This window comes from Oncorhynchus masou, chromosome 33 (genome assembly GCF_036934945.1).
Source record: "Oncorhynchus masou masou isolate Uvic2021 chromosome 33, UVic_Omas_1.1, whole genome shotgun sequence".
Taxonomy (NCBI): Eukaryota; Metazoa; Chordata; class Actinopteri; order Salmoniformes; family Salmonidae; genus Oncorhynchus; species Oncorhynchus masou.
In genome coordinates this window covers 46,791,135-46,813,731 of record NC_088244.1, presented here as the reverse complement: position 1 = coordinate 46,813,731, position 22,597 = coordinate 46,791,135, and the positions used below count along the sequence as shown (strand labels likewise).

Sequence of the window (22,597 nt, the reverse complement as noted above, 5' to 3'; positions counted from 1 at the left end):
TGTGAAACACGTGTCATATTGTGTTGGCCCGCTAGGGACCTGTTTCATTGTACTAAGTTCTAATCAATAACCTAGACTGTATGTGTGTATCTTATATTATCATTTAGCTTGTTAGTAAATAAATAATCAACTCAATTGGTGTGGTACGGAATGAGTGAGAGCCTGGTTTGTGCAGATTTACAAACTATGCGACGAGACTGTAGAGGAAATTAATTAGCGACTGCTGTAAAATCAATATTCTGATATTCTTTGAGTTAATAACGGAAACACAGTAAAACAAACTTTTCTCATGGTGCCCCAGGTTACTGAGTTAATGATTACCTGATTAGTTTAATCACGTAGTTATAAACATAGTTCATTATTCGATAAACATCAGTCGTCACTTTAAGGAGACCAACGTTATGATAGGACTCAGTCACGATTTATTGCATTGTCTGGATGGCTGACCATATGTTCTCAATCACAAAAGTCAAACACCTTATCCATGGCTTCTTTCCCTTAGAACCCTGGGAGCAAGGACACCGTCGGGGGTATGAAGACATATGAAAACCTGGACTGACTAATTAATGTTAATGTGTGTGAATTAAATTGTGGTGTTGTTGTGTGTGGATTGTTTCAGGAGTTCATGACCAGTTGCACATTTTGATAGGTTTTATTTTATTTTATAAATAAATATATAAATGTATTTTTACAGCGTTACTGTCTTAATCTGTTCGTTGGACGGCGGTGGGCTCAAAGAGGGAGCGGCACAGCTGTCCTATAATTGAGGTTGAAGAATGCCTGTGTGTTTTTATCCCTTTTTATTGTTTTGGCTAAATGATATTAGACGATGGGAGATTTGGTGCTCTGGGAAGAATAAAAGACGGGTGGAAACTTTGCTTAAGGGGCCACTGTAAACCAAACTCCTGGTGTAGCATTCCGTTACACAATAGTGTCTTTTATACTTTGAGATATCTTTTGACATTGAAGACATCTGCTACATACCATTTGATAATATTATTCTTATCACATACTGGTAATACATCGGAGTCCTTTGAAATGGATACGAACAGTATATTTGAGTAATATTCCTTGAATTATTATATGATCTAATGGTAAATGTTATTCACATTACACATAGCATATATTCTGACAGTATTCAGACCCCTTGCCTTTTTCCACATTCTGGGGTTTTTTCACCCATTTTTTTCCCACCTTTTTTAACTAGGCAAGTCAGTTAAGAACAAATTCTTATTTTCAATGACGGCCTAGGAACAATATCTGCCTGTTCAGGGGCAGAACGACGACCATCTCAGAAAGACAACCATCTCTGCATCACTCTACCAATTAGGCCTTTATGGTAGAGTGGCCATGAAGAATCTACTCCTCAGCCCGCTTGGTGTTTATCCAAAAGGCACCTAAAGGACTTTCAGACCATGAGAAACAAGATTCTCTGGTCTGATGAAACCAAGAATGAACTCGTTGGCCTGAATGCCAAGCGTCACGTCTGGAGGAAACCTGGCACAATCCCACGGTGAAACATGGTGGTGGCAGCATCATGCTGTGGGGATGTTTTTAAGCAGCAGGGACTGAGAAACTAGTCAGGATTGAGGGAAAGGTGAATGGAGCAAAGTACAGAGAGATCCTTGATGAAGTCCTGAGCGCTCTGGAGCAGGTTTTCAAGACAATGACCCTAAGCACAGAGCCAAAACAACGCAGGAGGGGCTTCTGGACAAGTCTCTGAATGAACAGGTGGAAATTATAGGCAATTAGCAAGACACCCCCAATAAAGGAGTGGTTCTGCAGGTGGTGACCACAGACCACTTCTCAGTTCCTATGCTTCCTGGCTGATGTTTTGGTCACTTTTGAATGCTGGCGGTGCTTTCAGTCTAGTGGTAGCATGAGACGGAGTCTACAACCCACACAAGTGGCTCAGGTAGTGCAGGATGGCACATCAATGCGAGCTGTGGCAAGAAGGTTTGCTGTGTCTGTCAGCGTAGTGTCCAGAGCATGGAGGCGCTACCAGGAGACAGGCCAGTACATCAGGACACGTGGAGGAGGCCGTAGGAGGGCAACAACCCAGCAGCAGGACCGCAACCCAGCAGCAGGACCGCTACCCAGCAGCAGGACCGCTACCCAGCAGCAGGACCGCTACCTCTGCCTTTGTGCAAGGAGGAGCACTGCCAGAGCCCTGCAAAATGACCTCCACCAGGGCACAAATGTGCATGTGTCTGCTCAAACGGTCAGAAACAGACTCCATGAGGGTGGTATGAGGGCCCGACGTCCACTGGTGGGGGTTGTACTTACAGCCCAACACTGTGCAGTACGTTTAGCATTTGCCAGAGAACACCAAGATTGGCAAATTCGCCACTGGCGCCCTGTGCTCTTCAAAGATGAAAGCGGGTTCACACTGAGCACGTGACAGACGTGACAGTCTGGAGACGCCGTGGAGAACGTTCTGCTGCCTGCAACATCCTCCAGCATGACTGGCTTAGCGGTGTGTCAGTCATGGTGTGGGGTGGCATTTCTTTGGGGGCCGCACAGCCCTCCATGTGCTCGCCAGAGGTAGCCTGACTGCCATTAGGTACCGAGATGAGATCCTCAGACCCCTTGTGAGACCATATGCTGGTGCGGTTGGCCCTGGGTTCCTCCTAATGCAAGACAATTCTAGACCTCATGTGGCTGGAGTGTCTCAGCAGTTCCTGCAAGAGGAAGGCATTGATGCTATGGACTGGCCCGCCCGTTCCCCAGACCTGAATCCAATTGTGCACATTTGGGACATCATGTCTCGCTCCATCCACCAACATCACGTTGCACCATGGACTGTCCAGGAGTTGGCGGATGCTTTAGTCCAGGTCTGGGAGGAGATCCCTCAGGAGACCGTCTGCCACCTCATCAGGAGCATGCCCAGGCGTTGTAGGGAGGTCATACAGGCACGTGGAGGCCAGACACACTACTGAGCCTCATCTTGACTTGTTTTAAGGACATTACATCAAAGTTGGATCAGCCTGTAGTGTGGTTTTCCACTTTAATTTTGAGTGTGACTCCAAATCCAGACCTCCATGGGTTGATAAATTTGATTTCCATTGATTATTTTTGTGTGATTTTGTTGTCAGTACATTCAACTATGTAAAGAAAAAAAGTATTTAATAAGAATATTTCATTCATTCAGATCTAGGATGTGTTATTTTAGTGTTCCCTTTTTTTTGAGCAGTGTATATTTGCAATAATGTCTAAAAATCTGTTTTTGCTTTGTCATTAATCAGTTTTGTGTGTAGATTGATGAGGGGGAAAAAACAATTAAATCCATTTTTAGAATAAGGCTGTCATGTAACAAAATGTGGAAAAAGACGAGGGGTCTGAAAACTTTTCGAATGCACTGTAATTTATAGTATTCTATAATTTATAGAGTGATGCAAGGCTCGCTACCTTAGCAAGACCCATCGAATAAGCTTATGGGCCTATAGCATTCATATGATAATGGAGTCGGATTGAATATTATATTATGGTCGTATTACTCTTATACTAATTTCGGATATCCTCAGTTGGAGTGGATTTTCACTGTATTACAACGGCACAGTCCATTCGAGCACTGCGGATAGAGGCATATTTTTTTTTAACTAGGCAAGTCAGTTAAGAACAATTTCTTTATTTACAATGGTGGCCTCCCCCGGCCAAACCCAGACCACGCTGGGCTAATTGTGCGCCGCCCTATGGGACTCCCAATCACTGCCGGGTGTGATATGGCATGGAAACTAACCAGAGACTGTGACACCTCTTGCACTGAGCTGCAGTGCCTTAGACCGCTGCGCCACTCGGGAGCCCATATCTGGAAATCAAAGTAAGTACGAGGCCTGCATTCCCCTCCCAGAGTATATTAAGTCAGTAGTTATAGGATAGCCCAGTCTAAGCTGTCTGTGCGACTGACCCTCATTACTCACAAAATGTCCTGAGTTTTGCCACGATAGAGGGTCTTCCTTTTACTTGTATGTCCCGATCAAACTGACTTGAAGTCAGCTCATTTGACCGAAGTCCTGGACTCACGAAAAAAAATCCTATGGACATTCAGAACATTCCGGACAGATATGTAAGTTACAGAACAGACACGGTGCTGTAGCAGGCCTAATGTGGAATAGAGGACTGTGACCAGTGTTAGTAATTTAAGTCTTACTGCGACGTTGCAGCCAAATGAACATGCCGCTGCGGTCAGAGGCAATTAGTAACACAATAAATAAAATATATATGTTTTGTTCCAAAACTTGCCAGTTTGAACACTAGAAAGTGAATTTAAACACGTACGAGTTTGAACACTGGAAAAGTTGAACACTTGCCTTTAAACTCGTCAGGTGCGTCACTGTAGTCCATTTCGGACTGAGAGTTCCTGGCGACTATCTCCTCCACCTTCTCCGATAGCAGCTTGAATTTTTCAATGGTGATGGTGGACTTGATGCCGGCTTTCTTCATCTTGGAAATCACTTCCTCAAAGAGCTCTCGGCTGTATGACCGCTGGAAAGGGTAGAGAAAGAACACCATGTAAGCCTGTGGAGTATTTATTACTACACACCATAGCAAAACGTTCTGCAACAGTAGATCCCTCCACGCTTTGGCCTGCTTGGTTCCTAGTGAAAGGGGGGAGTGGAGCAAACAAACAGCCTTTCGGGGGAATTTTCCGTGAGACGCCTAAGGATGTAAGTGTGTCATTCTTCCAAATTATAACTACATTGAGATGTCAGCATGGTCTGTACTGACAGCACAGTCACTAGTACTGCCATTTCTTCCCCAGGCTTTGTATTGTGGCTAACAACTATGTGCCTTGAATTTCATAATCAATTACTTTACCCAAACCTGGTATAATGACATACATATGGAGGGGAGTGTATTTGGACAGTGAAGGAACATTTTTTACATTCGGCTCTACACTCTAGCATTTTGGATTTGAGATCAATTGTTTAATTCGAGGCAACAATACAGAATGTCACCTTTAATTTCAGGGTATTTTCATACATTTCCATTTTAATGTTTAGAAATTAAAGCACTTTATGTATCCAGTTCTCCCCCAAATGAAGAAGTATTTGGACAAATACAGTTACTGTATTAGTCAAAAGCTTAGTATTTGGTACTCCTTGCTTGTGACTACAAACTCGGATGCATTTGCGGTTTGATTTGGGTTATGTATTGCCCTAGTAACAATGGTGAATGGAGTAATTTTCTTTAAGTGAGTAGATAAGATGCCATTCAGAGGCTACAACAAAATATGCTGAACTCTCACCATTACGAATAACAGGGGAGAGGTTAGCATTTTTTGGGGGGTATGATCTGTGCCTCTAACTTTCTCACTCATCATTATCCATGTGTTCAGAAATACACTACCGTTCAAAAGTTTGGGGTCACTTAGAAATGTCCTTGTTTTTGAAAGAAAAGCTCATTTTCTGTCCATTAAAATAACCTCAAATTGGTCAGAAATACAGTGTAGACATTGTTAATGTTGTAAATAACTATTGTAGCTGGAAACGGCAGATTTTTTTATGGAATATCTACATAGGTGTAGAGGCCCATTATCAGCAAACATCACGCCTGTGTTCCAAAGGCACGTTGAGTTAGCTAATCCAAGTTATCATTTTAAAAGGCTAATTGACCATTAGAAAATCCTTTTTCAATGATGCTAGCACAGCTGGAAACTGTTGTGCTCATTAAAGAAGCAATAAAACGGGCCTTCTTGAGACTAGTTGAGTATCTGGAGCATCGGCGGGTTCGATTACAGGCTCAAAATGGCCAGAAACAAAGACCTTTCTTCTGAAACGCATCAGTCTATTCTTGATCTGAGAAATTAAGGCTATTCCATGTGAGAAATTGTCAAGAAACGGAAGATCTCGTACAACTCTGTACTACTCCCTTCACACACAAGTGCAAACTGGCTCTAACCAGAATAGAAAGAGGAGTGGGAGGCCCCGGTGCACAACTGAGCAAGAGGACAAGTACAGCTTCATTAATAGTACCGCAAAACACCAGTCTCAACGTCAACAGTGAAGAGGCAACTCCGGGATGCTGGCCATCTAGGCAGAGTTCCTCTGTCCAGTGTCTGTGTTCTTTTGTCCATCGTAATCTTTTATTTTTTATTGGTCTGAGATATGTCTTTTTATTTGATGAGTCCAAATTTTAGGTTTTTGGTTCCAACCGCCGTGCATTTGTGAGATGCAGAGTAGGTGAACGGTGTTTATTTATTAAATGGATTACAACACTTTCTTTGCAACTTCGGGTCGAAAACCAATGGCTTTAGCTCATGACGAAAATACATTGTGTGGTCACCCTCACAAGTCAAGCCAGTCCTCAATGAAAGCAATTATGCTTGCCCGTTTCTTAAGCTGGATGTACACTACATGATTTAGCAATCCCGACACGTTTTTGAGATGGGAGACAAAATCCCTGTCTTTGCCTACCCAGGGAGCACGGCCTTCACAGACACTCGTTTAATGAGAGCAGGTCAGAGACGCAATCTGAGGGCTACCAATCTCGTCTTTGAGCAGTCCCAGACGTCTGAATATTTTCAAACATTTGATTTGTTCGGCACAAAATCTGCAATGCTCTTGTGTGAGATGTGCAACGACAAACAGGTTCTGGAGTAAAACGTGCTTTTATAAGCCCAGTCATTTCGCAACAAATAACCATTCTAAATGCAAACACGTTTCAAACTTTTACCATTATTCAAGACCATAACATTGGAACCCTCAAAACTGCTGTGGCCTAATGGTTTGCTTTAAAACCACACACAGATGGGCAGTTTCCTGGAGACAGATGAAGCTTAAGAGAAGGACAAACTGAATTGCCTTCATGGAGGAATGGCTTGCACTGTCCAGAACAGACTACGGGAAGGGTCTACAGTACTACAAAGCCATGACTACATGGAACTCTATTCCACATCAGGTAACTGATGCAGCAGTAGAATTTTATTTAAAAAACAGATAGAAATACACCTTATGGAACAGCGGGGACTGTGTAGCAACACAAACAAAAGCACAGACACACGCATACACACACACACACACACACACACACACTTACATGTGGATTTTGTGTTGTAGATATGTGGTAGTAGAGTAGGGGCCTGAGGGCACACACTTAATGTAATGTGAATGTATTGTAATGTTTTTAAAATTGTATACACTGCTCCTGGGAAGAATAGCTGCTGCTTTGGTAGCAGTTAATCGGGATCCATAATAAATACAAAAAACTGAGGATGACCACACAATGCATTTTCATCATGAACACAAAAGCAATTGGTTTTCTATCCAAAGTTTTTTTTTAAATGTTGTGATCCATTTTAAACACAAAAGACCAGCAAAATGGATAAAAGGGCATGGCAGCAGCAGGAACAGAGGCATTTAGTGGGCAAAACCTGATACTTAACATTAGTTTATGGTAAATAATGAAAGCAATGGCAAATTTCTCTGAAAAGGGGGATAAAATCACCAGACGCAGAGGGAATACATTACATAGGATGAAGAAGCAATACTCCAAACCTCAGCTCCATACTACGTGTCAGACAGAACTGTTACTGTATACTGTTTGTTGGGGTATCTGTGGGAGGTCTTTGATCATATTCCTGGATTCCTCATATCTTACTCATTGTTAGGAAGAATTATGGTCCAAATCGGATGTTAGGTACATGGCTCACTGGAGAGACGCTATTGGAGTCGGTGCAGCCAGCTGGTTTCTCCACGCATCGCGCCGACAGAAACAAAATTCTTTCTGGTAAGAAGAGAGGCAGGGGCGTATGCCTTATGGCTAACGAGACGTGGTGTGCTCACAAAAACATACAGGAACTCAAATCCTTCTGTTCACCTGATTTAGAATTCCTCACAATCAAGTGTCGACCGCATTATCTACCAAGGGAATTCTCTTCGATTATAATCACAGCCGTATATATTCCCCCCCAAGCAGACACATCGATGGCTCTGAACAAACTTTATTTCACTCTATGTAAACTGGAAACCACATATCCTGAGGCTGCATTCATTGTAGCTGGGGATTTTAACAAGGCTAATCTGAAAACAAGACTCCCTAAATTGTATCAGCATATCGATTGAGCAACCAGGGCTGGCAAAACCTTGGATCATTGCTATTCTAACTTCCGCGACGCATATAAGGCCCTGCACCGCCCTCCTTTCGGAAAAGCTGACCACGACTCCATTTTGTTGATCCTTGCCTACAGACAGAAACTAAAACAATAAGCTCCCATGCTGAGGTCTCTCCAATGTGGTCCGACCAATCTGATTCCACACTCCAAGACTGCTTCCATCACGTGGACTGGGATATGTTTTGTATTGCGTCAGACAACAACATTGACGAATACGCTGGTTCGGTGTGCAAGTTCATTAGAATGTGCGTTGAAGATGTCGTTCCCATAGCAACGATTAAAACATTCCCAAACCAGAAACCGTGGATTGATGGCAGCATTCGCGTGAAACTGAAAGCGCGAACCACTGCTTTTAATCAGAGCAAGGTGACCGGAAACATGACCAAATACAAACAGTGTAGCTATTCCCTCAACAACGCAATCAAACAAGCTAAGTGTCAGTATAGAGACAAAGTAGAATCTCAATTCAACGGCTCAGACACAAGAGGTATGTGGCAGGCTCTACAGTCAATCACGGATTACAAAAAGAAAAACAGCCCGGTCACGGACCAGGATGTCTTGCTCCCAGGCAGACTAAATAAATACAGTGCCACTGACACGGCCTGCAACGAAAACATGCGGACTCTCCTTCACTGCTGCCGAGGTGAGTAAAACATTTTAACGTGTTAACCCTCGCAAGGCTGCAGGCTCAGACGGCATCCCCAGCCGCGCCCTCAGAGCATGCGCAGACGAGCTGGCTGGTGTGGTTAAGGACATATTCAATCAATCCCTATCCCAGTCTGCTGTTCCCACATGCTTCAAGAAGGCCACCATTGTTCCTGTTCCCAAGAAAGCTAAGGTAACTGAGCTAAACGACTACCGCCCCGTAGCACTCACTTCCGTCATCATGAAGTGCTTTGAGAGACTAGTCAAGGACCATATCACCTCCACCCCACCTGACACCCTAGACCCACTCCAATTTGCTTACCACCCAAATAGGTCCACAGACGATGCAATCTCAACCACACTGCACACTGCCCTAACCTATCTGGACAAGAGGAATACCTATGTGAGAATGCTGTTCATCGACTACAGCTCGGCATTTAACACCATAGTACCCTCCAAACTCGTCATCAAGCTCGAGACCCTGGGTCTCGACCCCGCCCTGTGCAACTGGGTACTGGACTTCCTGACGGGCCACCCCAGGTGGTGAGGGTAGGCAACAACATCTCCATCCCGCTGATCCTCAACACTGGGGCCCCACAAGGGTGCGTTCTGAGCCCTCTCCTGTACTCCCTGTTCACCCACGACTGCGTGGCGACACACGCCTCCAACTCAATTATCAAGTTTGCGGACGACACAAGTGGTAGGCTTGATTACCAACAACGACGAGACGGCCTACAGGGAGGAGGTGAGGGCCCTCGGAGTGTGGTGTCAGGAAAATAACTTCATACTCAACGTCAACAAAACTAAGGAGATTGGACTTCAGGAAACAGCAGAGGGAACACCCCCCTATCCACATCGATGGAACAGTAGTGGAGAGGGTAGTAAGTTTTAAGTTCCTCGGGATACACATCACAGACAAACTGAATTGGTCCACCCACACAGACAGCATCGTGAAGAATGCGCAGCAGCGCCTCTTCAACCTCAGGAGGCTGAAGAAATTCGGCTTGTCACCAAAAGCACTCACAAACTTCTACAGATGCACAATCGAGAGCATCCTGTATCAACGCCTGGTACGGCAACTGCTCCGCCCACAACCGTAAGGCTCTCCAGAGGGTAGTGAGGTCTGCACAACGCATCACCGGGGGCAAACTACCTGCCCTCCAGGACACCTACACCACCCGATGTTACAGGAAGGCCATAAAGATCATCGAGGACAACAACCACCCGAGCCACTGCGTGTTCACCCCGCTATCATCCAGAAGGAGAGGTCAGTACAGGTGCATCAAAGCTGGGACCGAGAGACTGAAAAACAGCTTCTATCTCAAGGCCATCAGACTGTTAAACAGCAACCACTAACATTTAGTGGCTGCTGCCAACACACTGACTCAACTCCAGCCACTTTAATAATGGGAATTGATGGGAAATGATGTACAATATATCACTAGCCACTTTAAACAATGCTACCTAATATAATGTTTACATACCCTACATTATTCATCTCATATGTATACGTATATACTGTACTCTATATCATCTACTGCATCTTTATGTAATACATGTATCACTAGCCACTTTAACCTCTTGATACTACCCATCCCGGATCCGGGATCGTGAATACAGCCTCAGGCTCATTACCATAATGCAACGTTAACGATTTCTGAAAATCGCAAATGAAATAAATAAATATGCCTGCACTCAAGCTTAGCCTTTTCTTAACAACACTGTCATCTCAGATTTTCAAAATATGCTTTTGAACCATAGCAAATCAAGCATTTGTGTAAGAGTATTGATAGCTAGCGTAGCATTTAGCGTATCATTTAGCACGCAACATTATCACAAAAACCAGAAAACCAAATAAATAAAATAATTTACCTTTGAAGAACTTCGGATGTTTTCAATGAGGAGACTCTCAGTTACATAGCAAATGTTCAGTTTTTCCTGAAAGAATCTTTGTGTAGGAGAAATCGCTCCGTTTTGTACATCACATTTGGCTACCGAAACGAACCAAAAATTCAGTCACCAAAACGCCAAACTTTTTCCAAATTAACTCCATAATATCGACCGAAACATGGCAAACGTTGTTTAGAATCAATCCTCAAGGTGTTTTTTCACATATCTCTTCATTGATATGCCGTTCGTGGAAGCCTGCTTTCGTCTCAGAATCCCATGGAAAAATACCAGCAGCTGAAAATGACGCACCGATTTCGACGGAGGACATCGGGCGGACACCTGGCAAATATAGTCTCTTATGGTCAATCTTCCAATGATATGTCAACAAATACGTCACAATGCTGCAGACACCTTGGGGAAACGACAGAAAGGGCAGGCTCATTCCTGTCGCATTCACAGCCATATAAGGAGACAATGAAAAACAGAGCCTCAAAAATCCTGCTCATTTCCTGGTTGCAGTTTCATCTTGGTTTTGCCTGTAGCTCCTGTTCTGGGGCACTCACAGACAATATCTTTGCAGTTCTGGAAACTTCAGAGTGTTTTCTTTCCGTAGCTATCAATTATATGCATAGTCGAGCATCTTTTTGTGACAAAATATTGCGCTTAAAACGGGCACGTCTTTTTATCCAAAAATGAAATACTGCCCCTAGAGTTCCAAGAGGTCACTTTAACTATCCCACTTTGTTTACATACTCATCTCATATGTATATACTGTACTCGATACCATCTACTGTATCTTGCCTATGCTGCTCTGTACCATCACTCATTCATATATCTTTATGTACATATTCTTTATCCCCTTACACTTGTGTGTATAAGACAGTAGTTTTGGAATTGTTAGTTAGATTACTTGTTGGTTATTACTGCATTGTCGGAACTAGAAGCACAAGCATTTCGCTACACTCGCATTAACATCTGCTAACCATGTGTATGTGACAAATAAAATTTGATTTGATTATTGAACATTATATTATGAAACCTATAAATTAATAAAGTCACATTTGGGTGAAATCAATTAGCTTAATCAAAGATCAAATTCAATTTAAACAAAACAATGTTTCATGAATGTTAATCTTATGTTTCTAACTACAGAAACTATTTCAGAAAAATCTGAGATGGCGGGTGTTGAAATCCTGTTTTTTAAGGTGCAACAATCCGTGACTATACACAGTGCCTTCAGAAAGTATTCAAAACCCTTGACTTATTCCACATTTTGTTGTGTTACTGCCCAAATTCTAAATGTATTAAATATATTCTCACCCATCTACACACAATAACCCCCTAATGAAAGTGAAAACATGTTCAGACATTTTTGCAAATATATTGAAAATGAAATACACAAATATCTAATTCACATACGTATTCACGCTCCTGAGTCAATACTTTGTAAAAGGACCTTGGCAGCGATAACAGCGGAGTCTTTCTAGGTAAGTCGAAGAGCTTTCCACACCTGGATTGTGCAATATTTGCCCATAATTCGTTAAAAAATTTATCAAGCTTTTTCAAAATCAGTTGTTGATCATTGCTAGACAACCATGTTCAAGTCTTGACATATAGTTTTGATCTACTTGAAAATCTTACTCAGACACTCAGGACCATTCACTGTCTTCTTGGTAAGCAACTCCAGTGTAGATTTGGCCTTTTGTTTAGGCTATAGTCCTTCCAGTGCCTTGTGGAAAGCAGACTGAACCAGGTTTTCCTCTAGGATTTTACTTGTGCTTATTTTTTATCCTGAAAAACTTCCCAGTCCTTAACGATTACAAGCATACCCATAACATGATGCAGCCACCACTACGCTTGAAAATATGGAGAGTGGTACTCAGTAATGTGTTGTATTGGATTTACCCCAAACATACAATTTGTATTCAGGACAAAAAGTAAATTGCATCTTTGTAGTGAGTGGGTGTATTGATACACCATCCAAAGTGCAATTAATAACTTCACCATGCTCAAAAGGATATTCAATATCAGTTTATTATTTTACCCATCTATCCATTTTACCAACAATAGGTACTCTTATTTACGAGGCATTGGAAAACCTCCCTGGTCTTTGTGGATGAATCTGTGTTTGAAATTCTCTGCTCGATTGAGGGACCTTATAGATAATTGTGTGTGGGGGATACAGAGATGAGGTTGGCAATCAAAAATGTTGTTAAACACTATTATCGCACACCGAGTGAGGCCATGCAACGTATTAAGTGACTTGTTAAGCACATTTTTACTCTTTAACTTATTAATGCTACCCATAAAAGGGGTTGAACAACAAACGTATTAGCTCAAGACAAACTTAAAATGTTTAATTAATTTGTAAATATTTCAACAAAAACACAATTCCACTTAGGCATAATGGGTTATTGTGTTTAGGCCAGTGACAAAATATCTCAATTTAATCTATTTTAAATTCAGACTGAACACAAAATAATGTGGAATAAGTCAAAGGGGTATGAATACTTTCTGAAGGCACTGTACATGAAGTGCTTTCATTTCTAAAGTTTGTATTTAGTTGAACCTTTATATAACTAGGCAAGTCAGTTAAGAACAAATTCTTGTTTACAATGATGGCCTACTGGGGAAGGGTCTAAAACAATTTCTAGAGTGTTGGAAGTTTCCAAGAGCACGGTGGTCTCCATCATTGGAACTACCCAGACTCTTCTTAGAGCTAGCCATCTAACTGAGCAACCAGGCATGAAGGACCTTGGTCAGGAAGGAGACCAAGAACTCAATGACCAGTCTGACAGAATTACAGAGTTCATTGGCTGAGATAGGAGACCCTGCCAGAAGGAGTACAGTCCTTCACCAATCTGGGCTTTATGGGAGAGTGGCTGAAGTATAGAGCCAAATAAAAATATACATACTTTACTGTGGGAGGGGAGTGTAGGTGTGTAACCATAGACATTTGAGTCAGAAGTGTTTTTACTTCCTGATTCATTGCTCTCGGTACACTCAATATACACAGTCAGGCTGCAGTAAGGTCTTTCCTGCAGTTATTTTAATGTATAAAGCTCTTTATTTAGCCAGGCTTAGGGTTTAGTTTAGATGAGATTAATGCATTTGTCATATATGTTAAATCTTTCTGGTCATACATATATACATGAAATTACAGAGTATATAAAATACAGCAGAGCATATATACAAAAATGTATTGGGACTTCTACTCAGACATGGGTTCAAATACTTAGAATGTTTGCCAGATGGGTGGGGTTTGCAGTTTTGGGACTTTTCTATTTGAAAACCCAGGTATGCGACTACTACAGTTTACCTGGTCGTCGGCGATGGCCTTGGCGAAGCGGGCACAGTCAAGTTGCAGGTAAATGTCAGTAAGCTGGTCTAGGAGCTTCTTGGGCTCAAAACCGTACTTCTCTGGGTTCTCCACCTTCAGGTCCCGGCACTTAGGCCCGCATAGCTGCTGGAGGTTAAAGTTCAGCATGGCCGCCAGACGAGGCCCCAACTCCTGGAAAGCACAAAGAAGGAAGTTCAGTCACCAGGAAAAATATTTGTATCTACGTCGATGAATAGGAATGGTTTAAGGTTACTATTGAAGTAGGCTTCACACCGTACAGGGCTTGACATTAAGGTAAATTTGCCAGTGGCACACCGGGCCAGTATCAAGTGAAAAATCCTGGCTAACTCGGTTGTCTCTTCTTTTTTCAGTCGGGTGCTGTGCTGTATTCTGTTGTGTTGCTGAGCTCTGGATACAGCAGCCAGTATCACTCCAAACGCACATCACGGAAGTTCACATAAAGGAGTTTTAATGACTCCAACCTCAAGTGTTTCAACCACTCCTCAAATGTCTTGTGAACAAACTACAGTTTTGGCAAGTCGGTTAGGACATCTACTTTGTGCATGACACAAGAATATTTTCCAACAATGGTTTACAGACAGATTATTTAACTTATAATTCACTGTATCACATTTCCAGACGCCAAACGCCTGAAGGTACCATGTTCATCTGCACAAACAATAGTACCCAAGTATAAACACCATCGGACCAAACAGCCGTCATACCGCTCAGGAAGGAGACGCGTTCTGTCTCCTATAGATGAACGTACTTTGGTGAGAAAAGTGCAAATCAATCCCAGAACAACAGCAAAGGACCTTGTGAAGATGCTGGAGGAAACAGGTACAAAAGTATCTATATCCACAGTAAAACGAGTCCGATATCGACATAACCTGAAAGGCCGCTCAGCAATAGCTGAGCCACAGCTCCAAAACCACCATAAAAAAAGCCAGACTACGGTTTGCAACTGCACATGGGGACAAAGATGGTACTGTTTGGAGAAATGTCCTCTGGTCTGATGAAACAAAAATAGAACTGTTTGGCCATAATGACCATCGTTGTGTTTGGAGGAAAAAGGGGGATGCTTGCAAGCCGAAGAACACCATACCAACCGTGGGTGTGCCTTGCTGCAGGAGGGTCTGGTGCACTTCACAAAATAGATGGCATCATGAGGAAAGGAAAAGTATGTGGATATATTGAAGCAACATCTCAAGACATCATTCAGGATATCAAATGGACAATGACCATAAGCATACTTCCAAAGTTGTGGCAAAATGGCTTAAGGACAACCAAGTCAAGGTATTGGAGTGGCCAGCACAAAGCCCTGACCGCAATCCTATAGAAAATATGTGGGCAGAACTGAAAAAGCATGTGTGAGCAAGAAGGCCTACAAATCTGACTCAGTTACACCAGCTCTGTCAGGAGGAATGGGACAAAATTGTGGGAAGCTTGTGTAAAGCTACCCGAAACATTTGACACAAGTTAAACAATTTAAAGGCAATGCTAGCAAATACTATTTGAGTGTATGTAAACTTCTGACGCACTGGGAATGTAATGAAAGAAATAAAAACTGAAATAAAATCACTCTCTACTATTATTCTGACATTTCTTATTCTTAAAATAAGGTGGTGATCCTAACTGACCTAAGACAGGACATTTTTACTAGAATTAAATGTTAGGAATTGGTAAAAACTGAGTTTAAATGTATTTGGCTAAGGTGTTCAACTGTATTTTGTGCTGCTGCAATGTTCTATTCTCGTAAGAAAAGCTAAAAGGGGATGATTGCAACCACTTAGTAAACAAAAATGTAGACAAATTAATGTTGGGCCTTACTGTCCCATCATGGCACTCCTGAAGAAAACGGATGAAAAACAAACTTTGGCGTTTTTCAGGTTATTTATATTTCTACCGGAAACACTTTATTTAAAAACATTTTTTTTACCCCCTTTTTCTCCCCAATTTCGTGGTGTCCAATTATTAGTAGTTACTGTCTTGTCTCATCGCTACAACTCCCGTACGGGACGAAGGTCGAGAGCCATGCGTCCTCCGAAACACAACCCAACCAAGCCACACTGCTTTTTAACACAGCGCGCATCCAACCCGGAAGCCAGCCGCACCTAGTGACCTGGTCAGTGTGCACTGCACCCAGCCAGCCACAGGAGTCGCTGGTGCGCGATGAGACAAGGATATCCCTACCGGCCAAACCTTCCCTCACCTGGACGATGCTAGGCCAATTGTGCATCGCCCCATGGCTGCGATAGAGCCTGGGCTCGAACCCAGAGTCTCTGGTAGCACAGCGATGCAGCACCTTAAACCACTGCGCCACCCGGGAGGCCCGACAATAAACACTTTTTAAATCAAGAAGTTATTCCCTGCGTTTTCTTCAAGAGTGCCTTGATAGTGAAAAGTAAGCCACATAATACATTTTCCATTTACTAAGTGGTGGACATCATCCCCTTTGTTTCCCCGCCAGTCACAGGATACCCTTGTCAATGAGGCCTTAATGTTTCATCCATTCGCGTAGACCAGCACATCGTTTTTTCTTCTCAATGCTCTATTGTTGTTGTCGGCGGCTGTTATGTGGCTATGTTGACAGCCAGTAAAAGTCATTTTAATCTTTGTCAAAAACAACATTAGTAAAAATGGGGTGTTCTAGAGCCCCTCTGCCTTTGTAGCCTGGAAACAGAGCATGATTCAAATGTGCATTTTTTTTCCTGGTCAGAGTGCTACTCACGGGCCGGAGGAAGGGCTTCTGGACCTGCTTGGTGAGGATGTGGAACATGTCGACCGTCTCTGTAGCCAGGGCCAGGTAGGAGCGGGACACCCGCTCATCCTGGGTCAGCTGGGACTGGCGGCTTTGCTGCTGGTCCTGAGGGAGAAATGGAGGAACACTCAGTGTTTTAGTCTTAAGGCACTACAAATGTGCTTCGTAACACATTTATAAGCACTTCACAACCCATTTGTTTTTTCCCCAGAAATTCCGTACCCTGGGAAGCTGATCCCACTGCTCCTTGTTCTTCATCTCCTCCTGGACCTCATGGATGCGCTTCAGGGACTCCAGGCTCTCGTCCAGCAGGAAGGTGGTGTCGTTGATCAGCATGTTGATGTAACGCACAAACTGTTTCCCGGAGCTACAGGGGAACAAACAGATGTATTGATTGACTCTGAACTAGTTCCGAGTACATTTTACACGCAGCATACAACCATGACCGGACACCTATTTAGACCAGACCGTCACCATAAAAGTAATTGTCATGGGATAAATACTAAGCTTTGATTTTAGCCCACTTACTTGAACTCTTCCAGGAAAGTGCCATGGTGGCCCATGTTCTGCCAGAGGCTCTTGAAGATGGTGCTGATGTGGTAGCGGATGGTGAACTTGTCATAGAACTCGCTGGTGGCACCGGTGTGCTCCACGTCTGTGGGAGGGAGGAGTCACTGTGAGAATCAGTCCACTTAACATGTTCAGACAACTGAGTCGAGCCAAGCCGTACTACACATCCACTGTAGTTGATGGAACCAACTACAGTGGATGTAGCGCAAAACTGAATCCCTCCGCACCAAGTGGTCTCACCAGTGTAGAACTTCATGAGGGCCGGGACCAAATGTTTGACGGACAGTTGGTGGTTCTCCATCATCTCAGAGAAGCGCTGGGTGCGCGGCTGCACAGCTGGGTTGGTGACAAACAGAACCTCCACCAGCTTGGCGATCAGGTAGGGGTTCCGGATGTAGTTCTGACTGCAGATGAACACCACCAGGAAGGTGACAATGTTCTGGACACAGGGCTCATAAAGGACCTGAGGGGAATACCTGGCAGGGCATATAGAAAATGGACGCTGACTTTCAGTCAAAATCCATTTCTCAGAAGATGCATTATTTTACCTTTTTAAAAGGTCATTTCTATATGACCCCCATTCAAACACACTCTTATTTAAAAGTGTTCTGCAGATATACCCTTGTTAATTCATATAGTGTAACCAGTAATTTGGGAGGGGTGTTAATTAAAATGTATGTAATTCATCTTTCCTTGATTTCTTGCTTCTTCTCTGCTCACCACCTCCTCATAACGCACTGGAGGAGGTCTGGGGGGAGGGACCTTTGAACTTCTCCTCCAATGCGGTTTGAGAAGGTGTAGAGAGGATGCGAGGAAATGAGGGGAGACTGAGAAAAAGTCAAACAGAGGAGACTGTCCAGGGAGGAAGAGGGTCCCCCTCATGCATGTATTAATACAAGGAAAGATAATGTCTGCTGCATGTCAGGGCCAGGAGTTTCTCTGGTTGGGTCACATCGTTAGGAAATCCTTCTGGCCCTACTCATATCACATCCCTTTGAAGTTACCATTTATACAATACTCCAATAAATGTATAAAAGATCAACTGAAACATTTGCTTCAGGTAAAACAGGGTAAATGAACACGATCAATCCCACTCTGGTGGTCCCCATTGTAGAGTCTGTTGGTCAGGATTGGCTAAAGCTCCAATGAAGTTGTTTTAGGAGCAAATCAAAACTAAGGATACAGCAGCCCAGTTTTTATGACATAAAATAAAATACAAATTTAACACCCAAGTTTGTAGAAATGTTTTTTTTCTTAGTCTGGCTCTGCACTATGTAATAATTATGACCATCGATCTGTCAACTTACTGCACAACAAAAAGCAGGAACTCGGCCACATCTTCAATGTAAAACTCTGGCAGAGCAGCAAAGCTTTTGGGGATCTCAGGATTCAGTGGTAGAGTTATGCTGCAAAAAGGGAAAGAAGGAATATAAGGGAGCGTTATTGACCCACTTAATGCAAGTCACAAACAATACAAACAATAGCTCAATTGCTCAGTTGTGCACCAGGGCCTCCCACTCCTCTTTCTATTCTGGTGAGAGCCAGTTCGCGCTGGTTCTGTGAAGGGAGAAGTACGAGATCTTCAGTTTCTTGGCAATTTCTCGAGGAAGTTGATTCTAATATAAAAAATAAACATCTTTGAATTCTTAGGTTAGTAAGAAAGGTGCATCCCTCACTTAGTTCATGTCATTTAATTTATCTACTTTACTTCGTAATATAACCTTATATTACAGCATTAAAACAGTTCCCGATTGTGGCATAGTAACTTACTGTGGGTAGGCAGGATCCACCATGCGTAGGATGAGCTGAATGACCATACTGTAAAACTGCAGACATCTGCGTAACAGGTTCTCGTCCAGAAGACCCGCATCGGCACAGGCTTTGGAGCGCACCAGTTTCTGTCAGGGACAAAGACCACAAGATAGAGGGTTTCTACTGAATATTGTCCTTCACACATGTTGTGACAAGTTAAAATGTTGAATTTTCCTGTCTGCAACACTAATTTCAGCATAAAGCATGTATGAAACAATACAAAATGGAAGAACATTTGGAAAGAAACTATGACGCCCTGGAGAAATGTTGCGTTTTCTACTGTTTTCGCAATTCGAATTCACCAAAGATGTATCACGTATGACAGGTAGAACACAAGCAGATGGGAGAGTTGGCAAAGTTCCATACGACTGAAAACTGAAAACAAATCATTAAACTTTAATTTTTTAGCAAACCTTGAGCTGGGTTTTGCATCTCTTCAGCATCTCTCGGTGTCGGCTGGCCAGCGGAGAGTCCTTCCACTGGCTCTCACTACTCTTCAGCTCTTCCACCGTCCTGCCACGTCAAACAACAGGGTCATCTTCATTAGGGCACACCATAGCAAAACTGATAACGAAAAAAAGCCTCTCTTATTGGACCACTTCAAACTGACTGTGTGTGTGTGTGTACCTGTTGAGCTCGCGAATGGCTCTCAGCCTGCGGATGTAGCGCCGGCAGCCTGGTAGGATGGACAGGTGGTGGGTGTGCAACGTCAGAAAGAAACACTCTGTGGGGAACTTGGGATCATACAACTTGGAGGGGTCATCTGTCGAACAACAATTAGGACAATTTCAGGTAGGTGAATGGCACATCCAGTTAGTCCATTTTGTAGGTAATAATAATTTTAATGAATCCCAATTAGCAGACACTTATCCAAAGCAACCTACAGTCACGAGTGCATACAGTACATGGCATACACAGTTGAAGTCGGAAGTTTACATACACCTTAACCAAATACATTTAAACTCAGTTTTTACCAATTCCTAACATATAATCCTAGTAACAATTCCCTGTCTTAGGTCAGTTAGGATCACCACCTTATTTTAAGAATAAGAAATGTCAGAGTAAAAGTAGAGAGAATGATTTATTTCAGCTTTTATTTCTTTCATCACATTCCCAGTGGGTCAGAAGTCTACATACACTCAATTAGTATTTGGAAACATTGCCTTTAAATGTTTTAACTTGGGTCAAACGTTTCGGGTAGCCTTCCACAAGCTTCCCACAATAAGTTGGGTAAATTTTGGCCCATTCCTCCTGACAGCGCTGGTGTAACTGAGTCCGGTTTGTAGGCCTCCTTGCTCTCACACGTTTTTTTCAGTTCTGCCCACAAATGTTCTATAGGATTGAGGTCAGGACTTTGTGATGGCCACTCCAATACCTTGAATTTGTTGTCCTTAAGCCATTTTGTTACAGCTTTGGAAGTATGCTTGGGGTCATTGTCCATTTGGAAGAACCATTTCTGACCAAGCTTGAACTTTCTGACTGATCTGACTGTCTTGATGTTGCTTCAATATATCCAAATAATTTGCTAGCAAGCCTCCCCATTTTTCCTCCAAACATAACGATGGTCATTATGGCCAAACAGTTCTATTTTCGTTTCATCAGACCAGAGGACATTTCTCCAAAAAGTACAAATCTTTGTCCCCATGTGCAGTTGCAATCCGTAGTCTGGCTTTTGTATGGCGGTTTTGGAGCAGTGGCTTCTTCCTTGCTGAGCGGCCTTTCAGGTTATGTCGATATCGGACTCGTTTTTCTGTGGATATAGATACTTTTGTACCGGTTTCCTCCAGCATCTTCACAAGGTCCTTTGCTGTTGTTCTGGGATTGATTTGCCCTTTTCGCACCAAAGTACGTTCATCTCTAGGAGACAGAGCACGTCTCCTTCCTAAGCGGTATGATGGATGGGCGTTCCCATGGTGTTTATACTTGTGCACTATTGTTTGTGCAGATGAACGTGGTACCTTCAGGCGCTTGTAAATTGCTCTCGAGGATGAACCAGACTTGTGGAGGTCTACATTTTTTTTCTGAGGTCTACAGGTACACCTCCAATTTACTCAAATGATGTCAATTAGCAGCAACCAGTGTGGCTGAAATAGCCATTGGAGCCATTGGACTCTGGAGCAGTAGAAAAGCATTCTCTGGAGTGATGAATCACTCTACGCCATTTGGTAGTCTGATGGACTAATCTGGGTTTTGCGGATGCCAGAGGAACGCTACCTGTCCCAATGCATAGCTCCAACTGTATTATTACTCCGGTCGTTGTGTTTTTTTACACAACATTTCTGATTTAGGCCTTTATTACTACAGCCGACAGCAGACTATGAGCTAAGAAAAACATTTTCCTCAACACCCTAGGATTACACCCAGAGTTTAGTCTCAACTTTCTCAATTGTCACATTATTCAATAATACATCTAAATTAGGTTCAGCATTGAGCGAGTGATGTGTCCCAAACATTATGCTTTTAGTTATTGAGATATTTAGCACCAGCCGATTGTTAGAGTTGCTCTATGTTAAGGGTTTTAGTTATTTATTTTACTGTTGCAGCCGACGTGTATATTGTTGAGTCGTCAGCGTACACAGACACACATGCTTTATTCAAGGTCAGTGGAAGGTCTTTAGTAAAAACAATAATGTCCCTAGCCTGCTGCACACCACACTCAACTGAATTTGCATGTGAGGATTCCATTAACGAAAACCCTCTGTTCTATTACAGAGCAAAAATATAAACACATCATGTAAAGTGTTGGTCCCAAGTGTCATGAGCTGAAATAAAAGATCCCAGAAATTTTACAAACACAAAAAGCTAATTTCTGAACAACAACAAAAAATGGCACAACCCTGTTAGTGAGCATTTCTCCTTTGCCAAGATAATCCATCCATCTGACAGGTGTGTCATATCAAGAAGCAAATTTAAACAGCATGATCATTACACATGTGCAACTCGTGCTGAGGACAATAAAAGACCACTCAAATGTGCATGTTTTATCATACAACACAATACCACTGATGTCTTAAGTTTTGAGAGAGTGCAACTGGCATGCTGACTGCAGGAATGTCCACCGGAGCTGTTGCCAGAGAACTTCATGTTAATGCATTACCATAAGCTTCCTCCAACATCATTTTAGAGAATTTGGCAGTACATCTAACCGGCCACACAACCTCAGCCCACACGTAATCATGCCAGCCCAGGACCCCCACATTCGGCTCCTTCACCTGCAGGATGGTCTGAGATGAGCCACCAGGGCAGCTGAGGAAACTGGGTTTGCACAAATGAAAAAATGTCTCAGGGAAGCTCGTCTGGGTGCTTGTCATCCTCACCAGGGTTTTGACCTGACTGTAGTTCGGCGTCGTAACCGACTTCAGTGGGCAAATGTTCACCTTCGATGGCCACTGGAGAAGTGTGCTCTTCACAGATGAATCCCGGTTTCAACTGTACCAGGCAGATGACAGACTGTGTATGGCGCCGG

At 43.0% G+C, this 22,597-nt stretch overlaps 1 protein-coding gene across 7 annotated transcripts in view; it reads right to left on the bottom strand.

The window, feature by feature from the left end:
- The window catches only part of LOC135527413 (ubiquitin conjugation factor E4 B-like), an 84,608-nt gene that overhangs the window by 5,745 nt on the left and 56,266 nt on the right, over nt 1–22,597 (bottom strand). For 5 of the 7 annotated variants that reach the window (XM_064955948.1, XM_064955949.1, XM_064955953.1 and 2 more), the window contains 11 exons: nt 19,759–19,894; nt 19,545–19,644; nt 19,090–19,217; nt 18,627–18,725; nt 17,560–17,795; nt 17,278–17,404; nt 16,972–17,116; nt 16,720–16,854; nt 13,968–14,159; nt 4,311–4,485; nt 3,921–4,034 (listed from right to left, as the gene is read on the bottom strand). In XM_064955948.1, the coding sequence (XP_064812020.1) occupies nt 3,921–4,034; nt 4,311–4,485; nt 13,968–14,159; nt 16,720–16,854; nt 16,972–17,116; nt 17,278–17,404; nt 17,560–17,795; nt 18,627–18,725; nt 19,090–19,217; nt 19,545–19,644; nt 19,759–19,894 (1,587 nt within the window). The remainder of the gene's footprint in view (nt 1–3,920; nt 4,035–4,310; nt 4,486–13,967; nt 14,160–16,719; nt 16,855–16,971; nt 17,117–17,277; nt 17,405–17,559; nt 17,796–18,626; nt 18,726–19,089; nt 19,218–19,544; nt 19,645–19,758; nt 19,895–22,597) is intronic. The other 2 variants (XM_064955950.1, XM_064955951.1) reach the window with 1 other exon arrangement.